The 16,879-nt window shown below is 41.4% G+C and overlaps 1 protein-coding gene across 5 annotated transcripts in view; it reads left to right on the top strand.

Annotated features, from left to right (window-relative positions):
- SYNDIG1 (synapse differentiation inducing 1) overlaps positions 1 to 16,879 on the top strand; it is a 223,959-nt gene that overhangs the window by 126,153 nt on the left and 80,927 nt on the right. For 4 of the 5 annotated variants that reach the window (XM_033095217.1, XM_033095214.1, XM_033095215.1 and 1 more), the window contains one exon: positions 13,357 to 13,494. In XM_033095217.1, the coding sequence (XP_032951108.1) occupies positions 13,357 to 13,494 (138 nt within the window). Of the gene's footprint in view, positions 1 to 13,356; positions 13,495 to 14,654; positions 14,731 to 16,879 lie in introns of all 5 variants that reach the window. The other variant, XM_033095218.1, reaches the window with a different exon arrangement.

Raw genomic sequence — 16,879 nt, 5'->3', positions numbered from 1 at the left:
AAATATAATAGTTAGATATTTTCACCCCTCACAAAGTGATAACCCCCTCCCCGAATCTACTACCCCTCTGACATCATATATAGCTGTTATACTTCCATTGACTTTATTCCCTATGCTGTACTCACATCCCATGACTATACTCATATATATATTAAATTGTAGTTGACATACAATATTATTCAGCTTCAGTTTCAGGTGTGCAGCATAGTGGTTTAGCACCTACACTGTCCATGAAGTGGTCTCCCTAATAAAATAAGGGCCCATCTGACACAATACAAAATCCTTACATTATTGATTATATTCCCCAAGGCATGGAAACAACCAAAATGCCCATTGGTACATGACTGGATTAAGAAAATGTAATACATTTCTCTAATGATCAGTGATGTTGAACATTTTTTCATGTGTCTATCGGCAATCTGTATGTCCTCTTTGGAGAAATGTCTATTCAGGTCCTCTGCCCATTTTATTAATTGGATTGTATGTCTTTTTGTTGTTAAATTCTATGAGTTCCTTATATATTTTGGATATTACCCCCTTATCAGAGGCATTTTTAGCAAAAATCTTCTCCCATTCAGTTAGTTGCCTCTTTATTTTGTTGATGGTTTCTTCTGCCGTGCAGAAGATTTTTAGTTTGATATAGTCCCATTCATTTATTTTAGCCTTTCCTTCCCTTGCCTTTGAAATCAAATGCATAAAATGCTCTTTGAACCCAATATCCATAAGTTTAGTACCTATCTTTTCTTCTATGCAGTTGATCGTTTCAGGTCTTATGTTCAGGTCTTTGATCCATTTTGAGTGAATTTTGGTAAACAGTGACAGATAGCAATCTAGTTTTATTCTTTTGCACGTGGCTATCCAATTCTCTCAGCACCATTTATTGAAGAGCCTGCCTTTTCTCCATTGTATATTTTTGGCTTCTTTATCAAAAATTAGCTGTGCATACTTATATGGGTTTATTTCTGTATTCTCAATTCTATTCCATTGGTCTTTGTGTTTGTTTTTCTGCCAATACCATAGTATTTTGATTTTTGTTGCTGTGTAGTACAAGATGAAGTCAAAAAAGGTGATAACTTCAGCATTATTCTTTTTCCTTAGAATTGCTTTTGCTATCCATGGTCATTTGTGGTTCCATACAAATCTGATGAGTTTTTGTTCTATTTCTTTTAAAAATGCCATTGGGATTTTGATGGGGATTGCAGATTTAATGCAATCTTTTAATGCAATCCCCCAAAATTTGATGAGGAATGCAGATTTAATTGCTTTGCGTAAAATGGCCATTTCAACCGTGTTGATTCTTCCAATCCATGAACATGGAACATCTTTCCATTTTTTTGTGTCTTCTTCAATTTCTTTTAAAAACATCTTGTAGTTTTCAGTGTAAAGGTTTTTCACATCCTTGGTTAAGTTCATTCCTAGGTATTTTGTTCTATTTGTTGCAATTCCAAAAGGAATTGTTTTTCTTTTTTATTTCTTTTTCTGAGATTTCATTGTTAGTCTATAGCAGGGGTGTCCAAACTGCGGCCCGCGGGCCAACTGCAGCCCTCAATCCATTTTTAATTGGCCCGCAGCAAATTCCAAAAATATATTTAGTTTACTTAAATAAACCAGGTGAGGCAATACATACTTCACCTCGAGTGAGTGGCCCGGCTGTTTGTGTATTTTACCACATATGGACAGCCTTGAACTTGACAAAATCATCATTCTCCCTCACCTTCCCTGTGGTCTCACCTAAATGTATGGTGAGGATGTGCATCCTGGAGTGCATAGGGAAGGCATTTTAGATGGGGAAGGAGAGGAATCAAGTTGGGGCCGAAGGACTGAAGACAGTGAATGCATTCATGGACACTGATAAGCCCAAAGGAAGCCCCGGGAACTCTGGGCAAACTCTGGGAGCTTTGCTGCTTCAGTTGGTGCTGCCCATGTTGGCTAAGGGCACGCATGAATTCTTCATTCATTTGACACATGTACATTAGGTGCCTACTGTGTGCCAGGCACTATTGTAAGCTCCTAGAGTATAGCTGTAAGCAAAACATGCAAAAATATCTGCCCTCAAGGTGCTAAGAGGAAGGGAGTCAGGCTATATATAAGCCAGTACCAGTTGGGAGCAAAGGATACCCACCAGGCAGGTAAGGGGATAGTGGTGGGAAACAGCAGTGACAGTCTGGCAGGGTGTCTGAGAAAGCTCTGATGAAAAGTGGCATTTGAGGAAAGCCCTGCGTTACGGAAAGCTAGTCATGTATGTATCTGGGGAAGAAAGTTCCAGGCTGAGGGAATAGTAAGCAAGTGCAATGGTCCCAAGGCAAGAGCATGCTGGGCATATTGGAGGAACAGCAGAGAGCTCTCTGTGGCTGGGAGAATGAGGTCAGAGTTAATAGGGGTCAGAGCCCATAAGACAGCGCTTCCTGAGATGAGATGATGGAAATGCCCTATGTCTGTGCTATCCAGTGTGATAAGCACTAACAGCCTCTGGCTACTGAGCACTTAGCATATGGTAGTGTGACTGAGGAACTAGTTGTTAAGTATATTTGACGTTAGATAATTTAAGTAGTTCTATGTGGCTATGGCTGTGAACTAGTTAGCACAGATGTGGACAACATATGGGCCTCTGGTCTTGACCCTCAGTGAGACAGGTCCAAGGGACAAATAGCCATGTCTGACCTGCATCTCAGTGTGCTCCCTTGGGTAATGTTGGGTTCCTTCTGATCCTGCTCCTCCAGCTGCTCATTGAGCAGTGGGCCCACATTATGTGATTTCCCTATGCTGAGTCTTAGGGAAATAGTATTCCACAGGGTTCTTTGTGAGGACAGAGAGATGGTAGAAGCCCCCACACCTGTTAGCACATCTGCACCTTTATCATATCCGTTGCCAAATAAACCTTGCTTATTGTATAAAAACTAAAACCCACAAATGTAAAAAGAAAGAAAAAAATCAATGATATGCCCACCATCCAGAAGAATCTAATTTCTGACACTGTGGAGGAAATATGATATATTCTACTTTCTACCCTGGTTTTTCCCTTCAATTATGATAAAAAATCTTTCCAGGGCAGTAAATAAACATCTGTACCAGCATTTTTCATGACTGTACAGAATTCTAAGCAGAATTCTTTTGTAATGTTGCTGTTTTTTAAAAGTATTTATTTATTTATTTATAGTTTATTGGGTTGACAATTGTTAGTAAAGTTACATAGATTTCAGGTGAACAATTCTGTATTACATCATCTATAAATCCCATTGTGTGTTCACCACCCAGAGTCAGTTCTCCTTCCATCACCATATATTTGATCCCTTTTACCCTCATCTTCCTTCCTCTTCCCCTCTAACACTCTGGTAACCACTAAACTATGAGTCTATGAGCTTTTGTTTCTTCATCTTTTGTCTTGTTCTTCTGTTGTTTTCAGTTTTGTGTACTACATATCAGTGAAATCACATGGTTCTCAACTTTTTCTGTTTGATGTATTTCACTTAGCATAATAATCACAAGATCCATCCATGTTGTCCCAAATAGCACTGTTTCATCTTTTCCTATGGCCGAATAGTATTCCATTGTGTATATATACCACATCTTCTTTATCCAATCATCTATTTACTACAGAGCAACAATAATCAAAAGAGTACGGTATTGGCAGAAAGACAGACACACAGACCAATGGAATAGAATTTGAAACCCAGAAATAAACCCACATAAGCATGGACAGATAACTTTCAACAAAGAAGCCAAAAACATACAATGGAGAATAGACAGCCTCTTCAATAAATGGTGCTGGGAGAATTGGAAAACCACGTGCAAAAGAATGAAACTAGACTGCTATCTGTCATTGTATAATTTTGCTGTTTAAAACAGTGCTGTCTGGAACACTTTTGAACGAACATCCCTACATGCCTGTCCATGTGTTTTTTAGACTGAGCTTTTGGAAAGTGAGCCTCTGTAGGACGTCCTGGATTCCAGGCTGCTTGAGGACAGTCCTGTACCCTCCTGCTCTCTGGGCCTCCACTTCTTCCTTCAGGCAAAGCAGTAGCTGCTCTCTAGAATTAGAAAGCAGAGAAGTCCGGGGGAATTAGGAGGGCAGCATGAGGCCCAAAGGGAGGCAGTAGGGTGATGAGTAAAGCCCAAATGAGACTAAGTGACATGGCTGAGCACGGTTTCCTACCCCTGAAATGGCACCCTCGCAGCCCTTGCTCATGGAGCTGAATGAACGTGAAATTGTGACTTGTGAAACATGGCATTGTGCCTGGCATTGTGATTATTTTATTAAAGTACCCTAAGGAAGAACCCCCTGAGGTGACTAAGCGTCTTCCCACTGAGTGGAGGCAATGAATACAGGACAGAGAATGGACAGACTGTGGTCGTAGGGAGGAAGACCAGTAGGGTACCAGCTGAGGGACCAGGAGTTCCTCACTTTCTCTGCTTTTTGTAGCATTTGCCTCCTCCAAATGTTTAGCTCAAAAGGGAGGTCCCACACATAGACTGTAACCTCTGTTAGAATGCTGTCAGTCTGCTTTGCAGATATTCCAATCCAAAAATCCATGAAGAGGAATTTTAGAAACAGCTGCTGTGGGTGATGAATTTCACCTGGTGTTGGTGGTTGTGTGTATTTTCTCTACCTGGTTTATTGGTATGTACATAGCCTCATCCAGGCAGCTGCATTTCCTTGCTATTTGGTGGCACAATGCCCATGGCCACCTATAGCCCACTAATGGAAAAAGGAACATGGAAAGTGGCTCGGCTGCTTCATCTGCTCTGTGATTTGTCTGAATCTATTTTAAAATAGATTCTTAAATATTTTCAGATTTAAAATATTTTAGATATTTTAACCAAAGTTGGCCAATTGTTTTGGTGCCATGTAGCCACAACTTTGCAATTTACCGAGTGTGCTTCCCTTATGCTTCTAAATAAAAATCTGTTTTTGGTTTATATACCACATATCAGTGAAATCATATGGTTCTCTGCTTTTTCTGTCTGCTAAGCATAATAATCTCAAGATCCATCCATGTTGTCACAAATGGTCCTATTTAATCTTTTCTTACCGAAAATAACAAAAGAACAAGACAAACAAATGAGAAACAAAAACTCATAGACACAGACAATAGTTTAGTGGTTACCAGAGGGTAAGGGGGTTGGGGGGTTGGAGATGAGGGTAAGGGGGATCAAATATATGGTGATGGAAGGAGAACTGACTCTGGGTGGTGAACACACAATGGGATTTATAGGTGATGTAATACAGAATTGTACACCTGAAATCTATGTAATTTTACTAACAATTGTCACCCCAATAAACTTTAATTTAAAAAAAAAATCTGTGAAGATATTTCTTTGGGGGGATGCCCTGAAATCTAATTGTTTGCTTCATGGGGATAGTGATGTAATTCTAAGCAGCTTCCAAAGATGGAAGTAGATGCCGCTAGCATTCCTGTGTGGTCTGAGGAGCAGTTCACACAGCAGTGGCGATTTGATTGGGAAAACTTTCAACTGACCACTACCACTACTGGCCTCCCTGTCACCACCAAGGGACAGACCACTGAAGAAGGAACGTATTCAGGATCCCTGAGGCAGAGGAGGGACCTTATCTTTGGGTAAGAAACAATTGAGGCAAAATGGAGTTTGTTTATAGCCATGTTTTTGGTGTCCAAACACAACATACAGTACAGAGCTCTGGAATGAGCAGCCATCGACTGGGTTGTTGTGTGATTTGGTAATATTTCCACTTCTCAGAGCCCAGCTTTGTCCTTTGTAAAATAGAAATAACAATAAAAATAGGAACAACGCCTATTTACAGAGTTGCTGTGAAAATCTATCCAGCTCAGGTGTATACATGTAAAATACTTTGTGAACAAAACAAAACAAAACAAAACAAAAAACTAAACAAATATCCATAGACAGAGTTGTTGCACATGTGCAAGGACACCCACAAGCAGAATCTTGATCCATCAGCATGAAGATCATTAACTCAGGGTCTGAATTGAGGGCTAGAAGAAGTGGCTGTCCTTTCAGTCCTGGTCATCCACCCCTCCAAGTGGGCTCTTTGGACATGGTCTGCCCTGAGATTGTCACGGTAGGCTCCTCCCTTCCCAGACTTTCCCAAAACCTCATGCAGAGAGCCCTTCAAAGTGCAACTCATTCTTTCCAACACAGTCTTGACACTCCATGTCTCTTATTTTCCAGAGTATGGGTCTGAAGACCCATGGAGTTGACACTACTGTTTGTCTGTGGAGAGGAACAGCTATTACAACATTAAGACTCTGCCTGGCTTTTTTTCTTTTCCAATCTCCACTGGGCTGTGTGCCCCTGGTGAGCCTCCTCTGCCCCAAAACCTGGCCCAGCTTAAGAGGCACAAGATTCAACATATCCAGAGGCCAACTCCAGACCAAACCAGAGTACTACTGGGTTTAACCTACAAGTCACACACCCAGAGGGAATTCTCTGCAGGCACTAGAGCCCATAGAGGCCAAACCACATTTAAGTGGTCAACCCTCACGCAGCAGAACGCCCTGCGGTGGGAAGAGCCAAGTCCCACAACGAGTCAGCCTAGGAGTTAACCCCACCTACTCACAAGCAAAAAGCAATTAAAGATCTTCTTGAACAGGACAATATACACAACATAAGAATCACCTTTGGAGCACATGCAGAGGAGAAGAACGAAGTAGTGCAAGTCAAATATAAAGGACACATACTACATAAGATAACCTCGCAAGAACTAAGAACTCTAGGGGATCTACCTAATACATCAAAGCAAACACAGAGAGTCAGCCGGACTGGGAAAACAAAGATACACGTCCCAAATAAAAGAACAGAAGAAACCTCCACAACTGGAACCAAATGAAGCAGAGGTAACCAACCTTTCAGAGACACAGTTCAGAACACTGGTGATAAGAATGTTTAAGGAGCTTAGAGAAGACATAAAGAAGGATGTAGAAATCATAACGAATAACCAGTTAGAACTAAAGAACACAATTACCGAAATTAAGAACTCACTTGAAGGAATTACCAGCAGGTTAGATGAAGCAGAGGATCGAATCAGCGACTTAGAAGACAAGGTAGCAGAGATCACCCAAATGGAACAACAGAAAGAAAAAAGAATAAAAAACAATGAGGATGGCTTAAGAGACCTCTGGGATAACATCAAGCGAAACAACATGCGCATCATAGGAATACCAGAAGGTGTAGAGAGGAAGCAAGGGATTGAGAACATATTTGAAGTAATAATGTCCGAAAACTTCCCCAACCTGATGAAGGAAACCAACATACAAGCCCAGGAAGTGCAGAGAGTTCTAACCAAGATAAACCCAAACAGGTCCACACCAAGACACATTATAGTTAAAATGGCAAAGGTTGAAGACAAAGAGAGAATCCTAAAAGCAGCAAGAGAAAGACAAAGGGTTACATACAAGGGAACTCCCATAAGACTATCAAATGACTTTTCTACAGAAACATTGAAGGCCAGGAGGGAGTGGCAGGAGATACTCAAAGTGATGGAAAACAAAGGCCTACAACCTAGATTGCTTTATCCAGCAATGCTATCATTTAAAGTTGATAGAGAGCTAAAGAGCTTTCCAGAAAAAAATAAGCTAAAGGAATTTATTACAACCAAGCCAGCATTGCAAGAAATACCAAAAGGACTTCTGTAAATAGAAGAAAGATCAAAACAACCTAACTACAAATTTAAAAATGGCAATAACTATGTACCTATCAATAATCACTTTAAATGTAAACGAATTAAATGCTCCAATCAAGAGACATAGGGTGGCTGAGTGGATAAGAAAGCAAGACCCTTGTATATGCTGTATACAAGAGACTCACCTCAGAACAAAAAACACACACAGGCTGAAAGTGAAGGGTTGGAGTAAGATATTTCATGCAAATGGAAATGAGAAAAATGCTGGAGTTGCAATACTTATATCTGACAAAATAGACTTTAAAATGAAGAACATATTAAAAGATAAAGATGGGTACTATATAATAATAAAGGGATTGATCTGACAAGAGGACATAACCCTAGTAAACATCTATGCACCCAACATAGGAGCACCTAAATATATAAAACAAGTACTGACTGACATAAAGACAGAGATCAACAGGAACACTATCATAGTAGGGGACTTCAACACACCTCTGACAACAAGGGACAGGTCTTCCAGACAGAAAATCAATATGAAAACAACAGCCTTAAATGATACATTGGACCACTTGGATTTAATCGATATTTTCAGAACATTTCACCCCAATGCTGCAAAATACACGTTTTTCTCAAGCACACATGGAACATTTTCCAAGATAGACCATATGTTAGGCCACAAAACAAGTCTTGATAAATTTAAGAAAATTGAAATCATACCAATTGTCTTCTCTGATCACAATGCTATGAAATTAGAAATGAACTCCAGGAAAAAAATTGGAAGACACACCAATTCATGGAGGCTGAATAACTTATTACTAAATAATGAATGGGTCAAGCAGGAGATCAAGGAAGAAATCAAAAGATATCTTGAGACAAACGAAAATTGAAACACGATTACCCAAAATCTATGGGATGCCGCGAAAGCAGTCCTAAGAGGGAAATTCATAGCTTTGCAGGCCTACCTAAAGAAACAAGAAACATCACTAATCAACAGTTTATCGTCACACTTAAGGTATCTGGAAAAAGAACAGCAAAATAAGCCCAAAGGGAGCACAAGGAAGGAGATAATAAAGATCAGAGCAGAAATAAATGAAATAGAAACCAGAAAAACAATACAAAAGATCAATGAATCCAAGAGTTGGTTCTTAGAGAAGATAAACAAAATTGACAAACCTTTAGCCAGACTCATTAAAAAAAAGAGAGAGAGGACCCAAATTAATAAAATCAGAAGTGAAAGAGGAGAAGTGACAACGGACACCGCAGAAATACAAAAAGTTTTAAGAAGTTACTATGAGCAACTGTATGCCAACAAATTTGACAATCTGGAAGAAATGGACAATTTTCTAGAGGTGTACAACCTTCCAAGGCTAACTCAAGAAGAAACAGAAATACCTGAATAGATTGATTACCACCAGGGAAATTGAATCAGTAATCAACAATCTCCCAACAAACAAAAGCCCTGGACGAGATGGCTTTACAGGTGAATTTTACAAAACGTTCAAAAAAGAATTATCACCTATTCTCCTCAAGCTCTTCCAAAAAATCCAGAAGGAAGGAAGACTCCCAAACACTTTTTACGAAGCCACTATCACCCTGATCCCAAAATCAGACAAAGACACCACAAAAAAAGAAAACTACAGGCCGATATTTCTAATGAACATAGATGCAAAAATCCTCAACAAAATATTAGCAAACAGAATTCAGCAATACATTAAAAAGATCATACACCATGATCAAGTGGGATTCATCCCTGGTATGCAAGGGTGGTTCAACATCCGCAAATCAATTAATGTGATACACCACATTAACAAAATGAAAAATAAAAATCACATGATCATATCAATAGATGCAGAAAAAGCATTTGATAAAATCCAGCAGCCATTTATGATAAAAACCCTTAAGAAAGTAGGAATAGAGGGATCATATCTCAACATAATAAAGGCCATATATGACAAACCCACAGCTAACATCATACTCAATGGGGAAAAGCTAAAACCATTCCTCCTAAGATCAGGAACAAGGCAAGGTTGCCCACTATCTCCGCTTCTATTCAACATAGTGCTGGAAGTTGTAGCCACAGCAATCAGACAAGAAAAAGAAATAAAAGGCATCCAAATTGGTAAGAAGGAAGTAAAATTATCATTATATGCAGATGATATGATACTATATATAGAGAACCCTAAAGACTCCACCAGAAGTTATTATAGCTGATAGGTGAATTTAGTAAAGTAGCAGGATACAAAATTAATATTCAGAAATCAGTTGCATTTGTATATACCAATAATAAAACATCAGAAGGAGAAATTAAAAAAACAATCCCATTTACAATTGCTCCAAAGACTGTAAAATACCTGGGAATAAATTTAACCAAAGTAAAAGATCTGTACTCAGAAAATTATAAGACACTGAGGAAAGGAATGAAAGAAGATATAAATAGATGGAAACACATATCATGTTCATGGATAGGAAGAATTAATATAGTTAAAATGTCCATACTGCCTAAGGCAATATACATATTCAACGCAATTCCTATCAAACTACCAATGACGTTTTTCACAGAAATAGAACATATAATCCTAAAATTTATATGGGACCATAAAAGACCCCGTATAGCCTCAGCAATCTTGAGAAATAAGAACAAAGTGGGAGGTATAACAATACCTGACTTCAAATTATACTACAAGGCTACAGTAATCAAAACAGCATGGTACTGGCATAAAAACAGACACGTAGATCAATGGAACAGAATAGAGAGTCCAGAAATAAATCCACGCCTATATGGCCATTTAATCTACCACAATGGAAGCAAGAATGTACGATGGGGTAAAGACAGTCTATTCAATAAATGGTGCTGGGAAACCTGGACAGACACATGCAAAAAAAAATGAAGCTGGACCACCTCCTTACATCATATACAAAAATAAATTCAAAATGGCTTAAACACTTAAATATAAGATCTAAAACCATAAAATACCTAGAAGAAAATATAGGAAGAAACTTCACAGACATTACCCGGAGTAAGATTTTTACTGATATATCCCCTCGCGTGAGGGAAGTAAGAGAAAAAATAAACATGTGGGATTATATCAAACTAAAAAGTTTTTTCACAGCAAAGGAAACCATCAATAAAACAAAAAGGGATCCTACTGAATGGAAAAAGATATTTGCCAATGATATATCTGATAAGGGATTAATATCACAAATCTATAAAAAAAACTCACTCAACTCAACTCCAAAAAAGCAAAAGACCCAATTGAAAAATGGGCAGAGGACTTGAAGAGACAATTTTCTGAAAAGGACATACAGATGGCAAACAGACATATGAAGAAATGCTCAACCTCACTAACCATCAGAGAAATGCAAATAAAAACCATAATGAGATACCACCTCACCCCAGTCAAAATGGCTATCATCAATAAATCAACAAACAACAAGTGCTGGCGCGGATGTGGAGAAAAGGAAACGCTTGTGCACTGTTGGTGGGATTGCAGATTGGTGCAGCCACTATGGAAAACAGTATGGACGTATCTCAAAAATCTGAAAATGGAACTACCCTATGATCCAGTAATTCCACTCCTAGGTGTTTATCCGGAGAAATCCAAAACTCCAATTCAAAAATCTTTATGCACCCCTATGTTTATTGCAGCACTATACACAATAGCCAAGACATGGAAACAACCAAAATGCCCATTGGTAGATGACTGGATTAAGAAACTGTGGTACAGTTATACAATGGAGTATTACGCAGCCATAAAGAAGAAAGAAATCTTACCATTTGCAACAACATGGATGGACCTAGAGAACATTATGTTAAGTGAAATAAGTCAGACAGAGAAAGATAAGTACCATATGATCTCACTTATTTGCGGAATCTAAAGAAAAGAATAAGTGAATGAACTAATCAGAAACAGTTTTGGAGACAAAGAGGAAAAACTGAGGGTTGCTAGATGGGCAGGGGGGTGGGGGTAAGGGGGAAGCTGAGGGGATTAGAAAACAGTCACTAACCACAAGATGGCCATGGAGTTTTGAAAATTAATCTGGGGAACGTAATTTAGTTTTTACCAGAGGGTAAGGGGGTGGGGGGGTGGAAGATGAGGGTGAGGGGGATCAAATATATGGTGATGGAAGGAGAACTGACTCTGGGTGGTGAACACACAATGTGATTTATAGATGATGTGATACAGAATTGCACACCTGAAATCTATGTAATTTTACTAACAATTTTCACCCCAATAAATTAAAAAAAAAAAAAAAAGACTCTGCCTGGCAACACTGCACAGCCTTCGTTCAAATAAATTATCTCAAATTCCCAGCAGGTGGTACATACGCATCTCCATCCAAGCAGCTCTCAGTCCACCCGTGAATCTCACTCATGAATTATGCATTCTTGAGAGCTGTTTAGTTCTCCTCTCTGACAGACATAAAAATGGTAATTTTCATTTTCCTTTATTGTTGAGGAGACCGTATGGGAGGTGATGATGCACAGTAAAGATAATATAAACTTCACGGACACAGCTCCATGGAGGGGATGCTGTGTGGTCCTAAACTCACCAGCGGTCCTGACTAACCTGGGCAGAGACACTGCCCACCCAGCAGGAAGGAGCTAGCCCTTTCTGAGAAGTGATGACTCAGAGCCCCTGACCTGCAGTTCTGAGGTGGATGGGTGTTATGCAGACAGTGTGTCACACACTTCCATGAGACCTCCAGAGAAAGTCCTTGTTTGTGATTTGAGTGAGCCCTTCAGAATTCGCCTGTTTTCTTTCAGTCAACTGGACAAAAGCAGTCCTAACACAAATCTTCTATCATTTCACTGCAGGACCTCTGCTGTCTGTGCACTAAGTAGAGGCTCTTATTAGCATTTTATGTGCATTTTAATTAATCAAAATTGGAAAGGGTACCATCATCACCTGTGGGCTTCATCTGTGTCTGAGTAGGAATGTCAGGGGAAACATGAGGACGCACTGAGGGGGTGGTCCTGGTGGCAAAGTTGTCCACATAGGTGGTAGGCTCACATAGAGTATGCACCTGAGTGTTTGGTGTTTCAGGTGACCACATTCACCTGAAGCCACCTGAGGAAGTTGCCAACATGCATTGCAGTTTGGTGCAGAATGTCTCCAGCCTGCAATAGGAGGCTGTACGTTTAACAAACTCCTGCAGCTCACAAAGATAGCTAGGAAGCTAATGACCCTCTTTTTCAGGAGGAAATGCTCCATTTCCTTTTTAGAAAACAAAAGCTGGAGTAAAATAAGCACATAGAGTGACCCTGGTTTAGGGTGAGTCAGTGAGTGTAGCATGTACTGATGAGGAAAGAAAATTCACAGTGGGGGACCCAGCAAGTGGGATAACCAATGAGGACAAAAGCATCCTCTACCCAGGTATGTAGAAATAGAAGCACATTGGCAGGACCCAGCCCATTAGCACCTTGGAGCACTAGTGTGCCCTCTACAGGGAGGTTTAGCATTCCATCCCAAAGATCTATGAAGTAATTGACTTCTGTAGGATTTTATCTTCTGTGAGATGACTCAAGAGCCTTGAACCTGGGATTTTTCTCTTCCTGTTCTTGGTAAGAATTCCCTTCACTGGGGGCTTCCTTTTGGGGGGAAGCACTTGCAGACAATCACAACAAGAGTAACCTTCCCAAGGGCTTCTCCTTGTGCCAGCCTCCACCTCCATGTCAAAAGGGCATTGTAGAGCAGTTCCTTTATTAATTCTCTTCTCTACCCATTTATCTCCTACAGAGCAACTACTCAAGTGACACAGAGAGTGAGGACAACTTCCTCATGATGCCCCCACGGGACCACCTGGGCCTCAGCGTCTTCTCCATGCTCTGCTGCTTCTGGCCTTTTGGTGTCGCGGCCTTCTACCTGTCCCACGAGGTAAGGCCTTGCTCTGTCGGTTACACATGCGCAACACATCCAGCCAATGAAGATAGCCCAAGAAGCCATTCAGCTCATGCCACCAGAGGGGTCCATTATTTATGGTTGGAGAATAGGCCCTGGGTGGTCAGGGCCACCTCACCTCATTTACAACATAGGACTACCATTGCCCCTGGGGCAAGGTGGGAAGTCTTCAGGAAGAGGACTGAGTGATGGAAACAAGTGTACACGTAGAAAAAATAGATAGATTGGGGAGCTTGGCCTTCAAGCAGGCACTTGAGCCCTGTCAGCGGGATTGACCCAGTGCTGGGAAGCGCTGTGCCCAGGGCAACAATGTGTAACTTACTGAGAAAGGAGATGAAGGTGGTTTTGTTTTCTTTATGAAAGGCTCATTCATATAAAATTTATTCTAGTTTCATACCGTGTTTCCCCCAAAATAAGACCTAGCCAGACAATCAGTTTTTATGTGTCTTTTGGAGAAATAATTAATATAAGACCCTGTCTTATTTTACTAGAATATAAGACCCAGTTTTATATAATATAATATAATGAATATGATATAATAATATAATATGATACCGGGTCTTACATTAATTTTTACTGCAAAGACACCTCAGAGCTGATTGTCCAGCTAGGTCTTATTTTCGGGGAAACACGGTAGCAGCCTGGGCATACTCATCCCAAATTAATGCTCTGCTAGAGGAAAGGCTGTGGAGTGGCCATGCTTTCCTTCATCCAGGGCTTCTAAAGATATCAGTTCCCAGCCCTTTTTCAATGCAAAGCATCCTTCTTGTTATGCCTTCATGGAACCCAGGTTTTGAAAGATTTCCACCAGCAAATGAAGAGTATTCTTTCAGAACTAACCTGTGTCCCCATTCTTATTAATCAAAGGAAGATGTTTATACTTGTTCGTTAAAGCATGAGGTTTCGGCATCACCATGACCCACACTAACATCCCAACCAAACAGAAAGGCGGCTCCATCGGTTGGCCAGGGTGAGCGTGACACCATGCTCATTGATGTCCTCAAGGCTTCTTGAATTTCCCTCAGTGCTGGGGTTCCCTTCCAGCTTGTAGGATTCAGGGGCTGAAGTTTCAATCAGCTGACTCTGGCAGGTTTTTTGCTTGAAACACTGATTTATTTCTCTTGGCTTGAAAACAGATTCCCTGGCAGAGCCCAGCAGTGGCCTCCCACTGCTTCTTGCTGGCTTCAGTACTGATTCTGTTTTGTTTGACTGGTGAGAGCGCTTTTATGCCCTTTTCTTTTTCCCTTGTCCCCTCTCCCCTTTCTTGACACCATGGAGGAGTAGGGGAGAAGAGTGAACGGACTGGCAGTGGTGCTCCTGAGGGCAGGAGCTTCTTAGCAGGGACACTGGAAAGGCCCTCCAAGGCAGGGGTAGGAAAGCCGAGGCATGAGGTGGGGCCCTATACAGCACTGCTCCGTGATCTTTGTTCCGGAGTATAACGGATGGGGCAGTGGGTGATGGGAAAGTCCAGCACTGCTGAGGTTGGGCTGAGTGGTTACTACATGTCCATGGATGGCCTGGAGGGTCACTCTGAACACCTCTTGTGTGAGCTTGTCCTACAAATGCCAAAAACCCCCATTCTTTGGGGCACAAGCATAGGCTGGAAATCAATTCTGCCATGTCTGGTAGGGGCCTGAGTGGCTGTGGGGTAGGCAAAGCCTGGGTGTGCCTGCACCCCAAGGAGAGGATGTGGCTGTGTACGCTGAGGACTGGGACACAGGGCGGGGACCTGGAGAAAGCATATGGATAGATGCCCTCCGTATGGGGAACATGCTCGAAGAAGACCCCAGAGGCAGAATGCATACCCACTCCTGTGTACACTGTACCCGGAACCTGGGTTAGACAGCATACTGCACATTGACAGAGTCATTTCACTACAAAAGGGAAGGTCAGGATGGAGCCAAGAGAACTGGCTTCTCACACATTGTGGGCAGGTCTGGCTTTTCCCAGGAGCTGAATATGTGGCATCAACCCTCTCTCCTCCATTCCAGTCCCACCACACGGCAAGGTGAAGGAGGGTCAGTCACTCCCAGCCTCCTGGGACCAATCCCACTAAAGAAACCCTTTACCCTCACCTCCTGAGCAGGAGGGCACCATCGACATCAGAAATCTATTTTGATTGCCAAATTTTAAAGTGGGATCAATTTTTTTTACCTTGGATTCCACTAGGACAGGTGTTACCTGTTCAAAGACATGAGAGTAGACATCGCATAAACAAATCTGCAGGGTACCTAGAGGAGGTAAGCCCTGGATAAAAGGAGAGCGCACAGGGAAAAGTTGCCTACATGGCCAGATGCAGAGGCAGTCCTTTGTCTTGGCTGCTCCACATATCCTAGGGTAAAGCCTCTATCTCTGGAACAGGGCAAAGTATGCACAGCATCTTTGTCTGAAAGATTATAATCATAATAAAAATCAAAGCCATAATTGCGGAGACTGGCATTTAGAGTCTCTTTCTCAGAAAGAAATTTTATTCTTCACTTGGTAAGAACCTCTTAGACTTGGGCCTGAGAAGTCATGAAGTTTAATACCTTCAATGATAAATGATTATTTATCATTTATGAACAATGATTATTTGTTCAACAGTGAATGTGAAATGCAATTTTTGTGGAGGCCTCTGGTTATATCTCTTGGAGGTGAAGGCAAAAGTGTAGGGGTTGCATTCAGTGTTGGAATAAAAATAGGGGTCTCAGAGGTCCCTAGCTCTGTCCTTCTTTCCACTGTGCTTTGAGGGTGAGCACAGAAGAGAAGAAATCTCTGGAGGTGAGTGCACTTCACAGAGCTTGTATCCAAATCTTTCCACATGGGAACTCCCAGGCTGAGACCAGCTTTCTCCTTTACAGTCCACAGCTGTGCAGTTCTGTGCTCTGCTGCAGACCTGAAGGCGACCACTCATGGCACACGGGCTGCAGCACAGACATGAGGCTGCCATGCATGCTGTTTGTGCCTCTATAGCCTGACTGCAGACAGGTCGATAGCAGGCAGCTGTCAAAGGGCAAGTGTGTACGTGCAATAGAACAGACACACTCTGAGAGTCATTACACTCAATTAAATCAGTGCTTTCCTGAGCCAACCAGCTGGGAGTTTTACCCCATGCACTAGAGTGTCCAAAATCATCTCTGCACTGCCCTTTGTGGTTGCCTCCCATGGGGGCTTGGGGGGTGATGTCAGAGTAGAGCAAATAGCATATTGATGAAGCAAGACCCCTCAAGTTCCAAATGCTGCTCACAAGGGAATCTTTGACATCGGTATGACTTTAGTTTGTTTGTTTTCTTTTACCACAGATCACATTTCGGTGTAGTCACTGACAATCAGGCAGTCTGCACTTTGTCACACAACCACTCAGTGAGGTCAGGGGAACATG

The sequence above is a fragment of the Rhinolophus ferrumequinum genome, chromosome 23 (assembly GCF_004115265.2).
Source record: "Rhinolophus ferrumequinum isolate MPI-CBG mRhiFer1 chromosome 23, mRhiFer1_v1.p, whole genome shotgun sequence".
NCBI classification, from domain to species: Eukaryota; Metazoa; Chordata; class Mammalia; order Chiroptera; family Rhinolophidae; genus Rhinolophus; species Rhinolophus ferrumequinum.
This window is presented reverse-complemented; position numbering and strand designations above follow the sequence as displayed.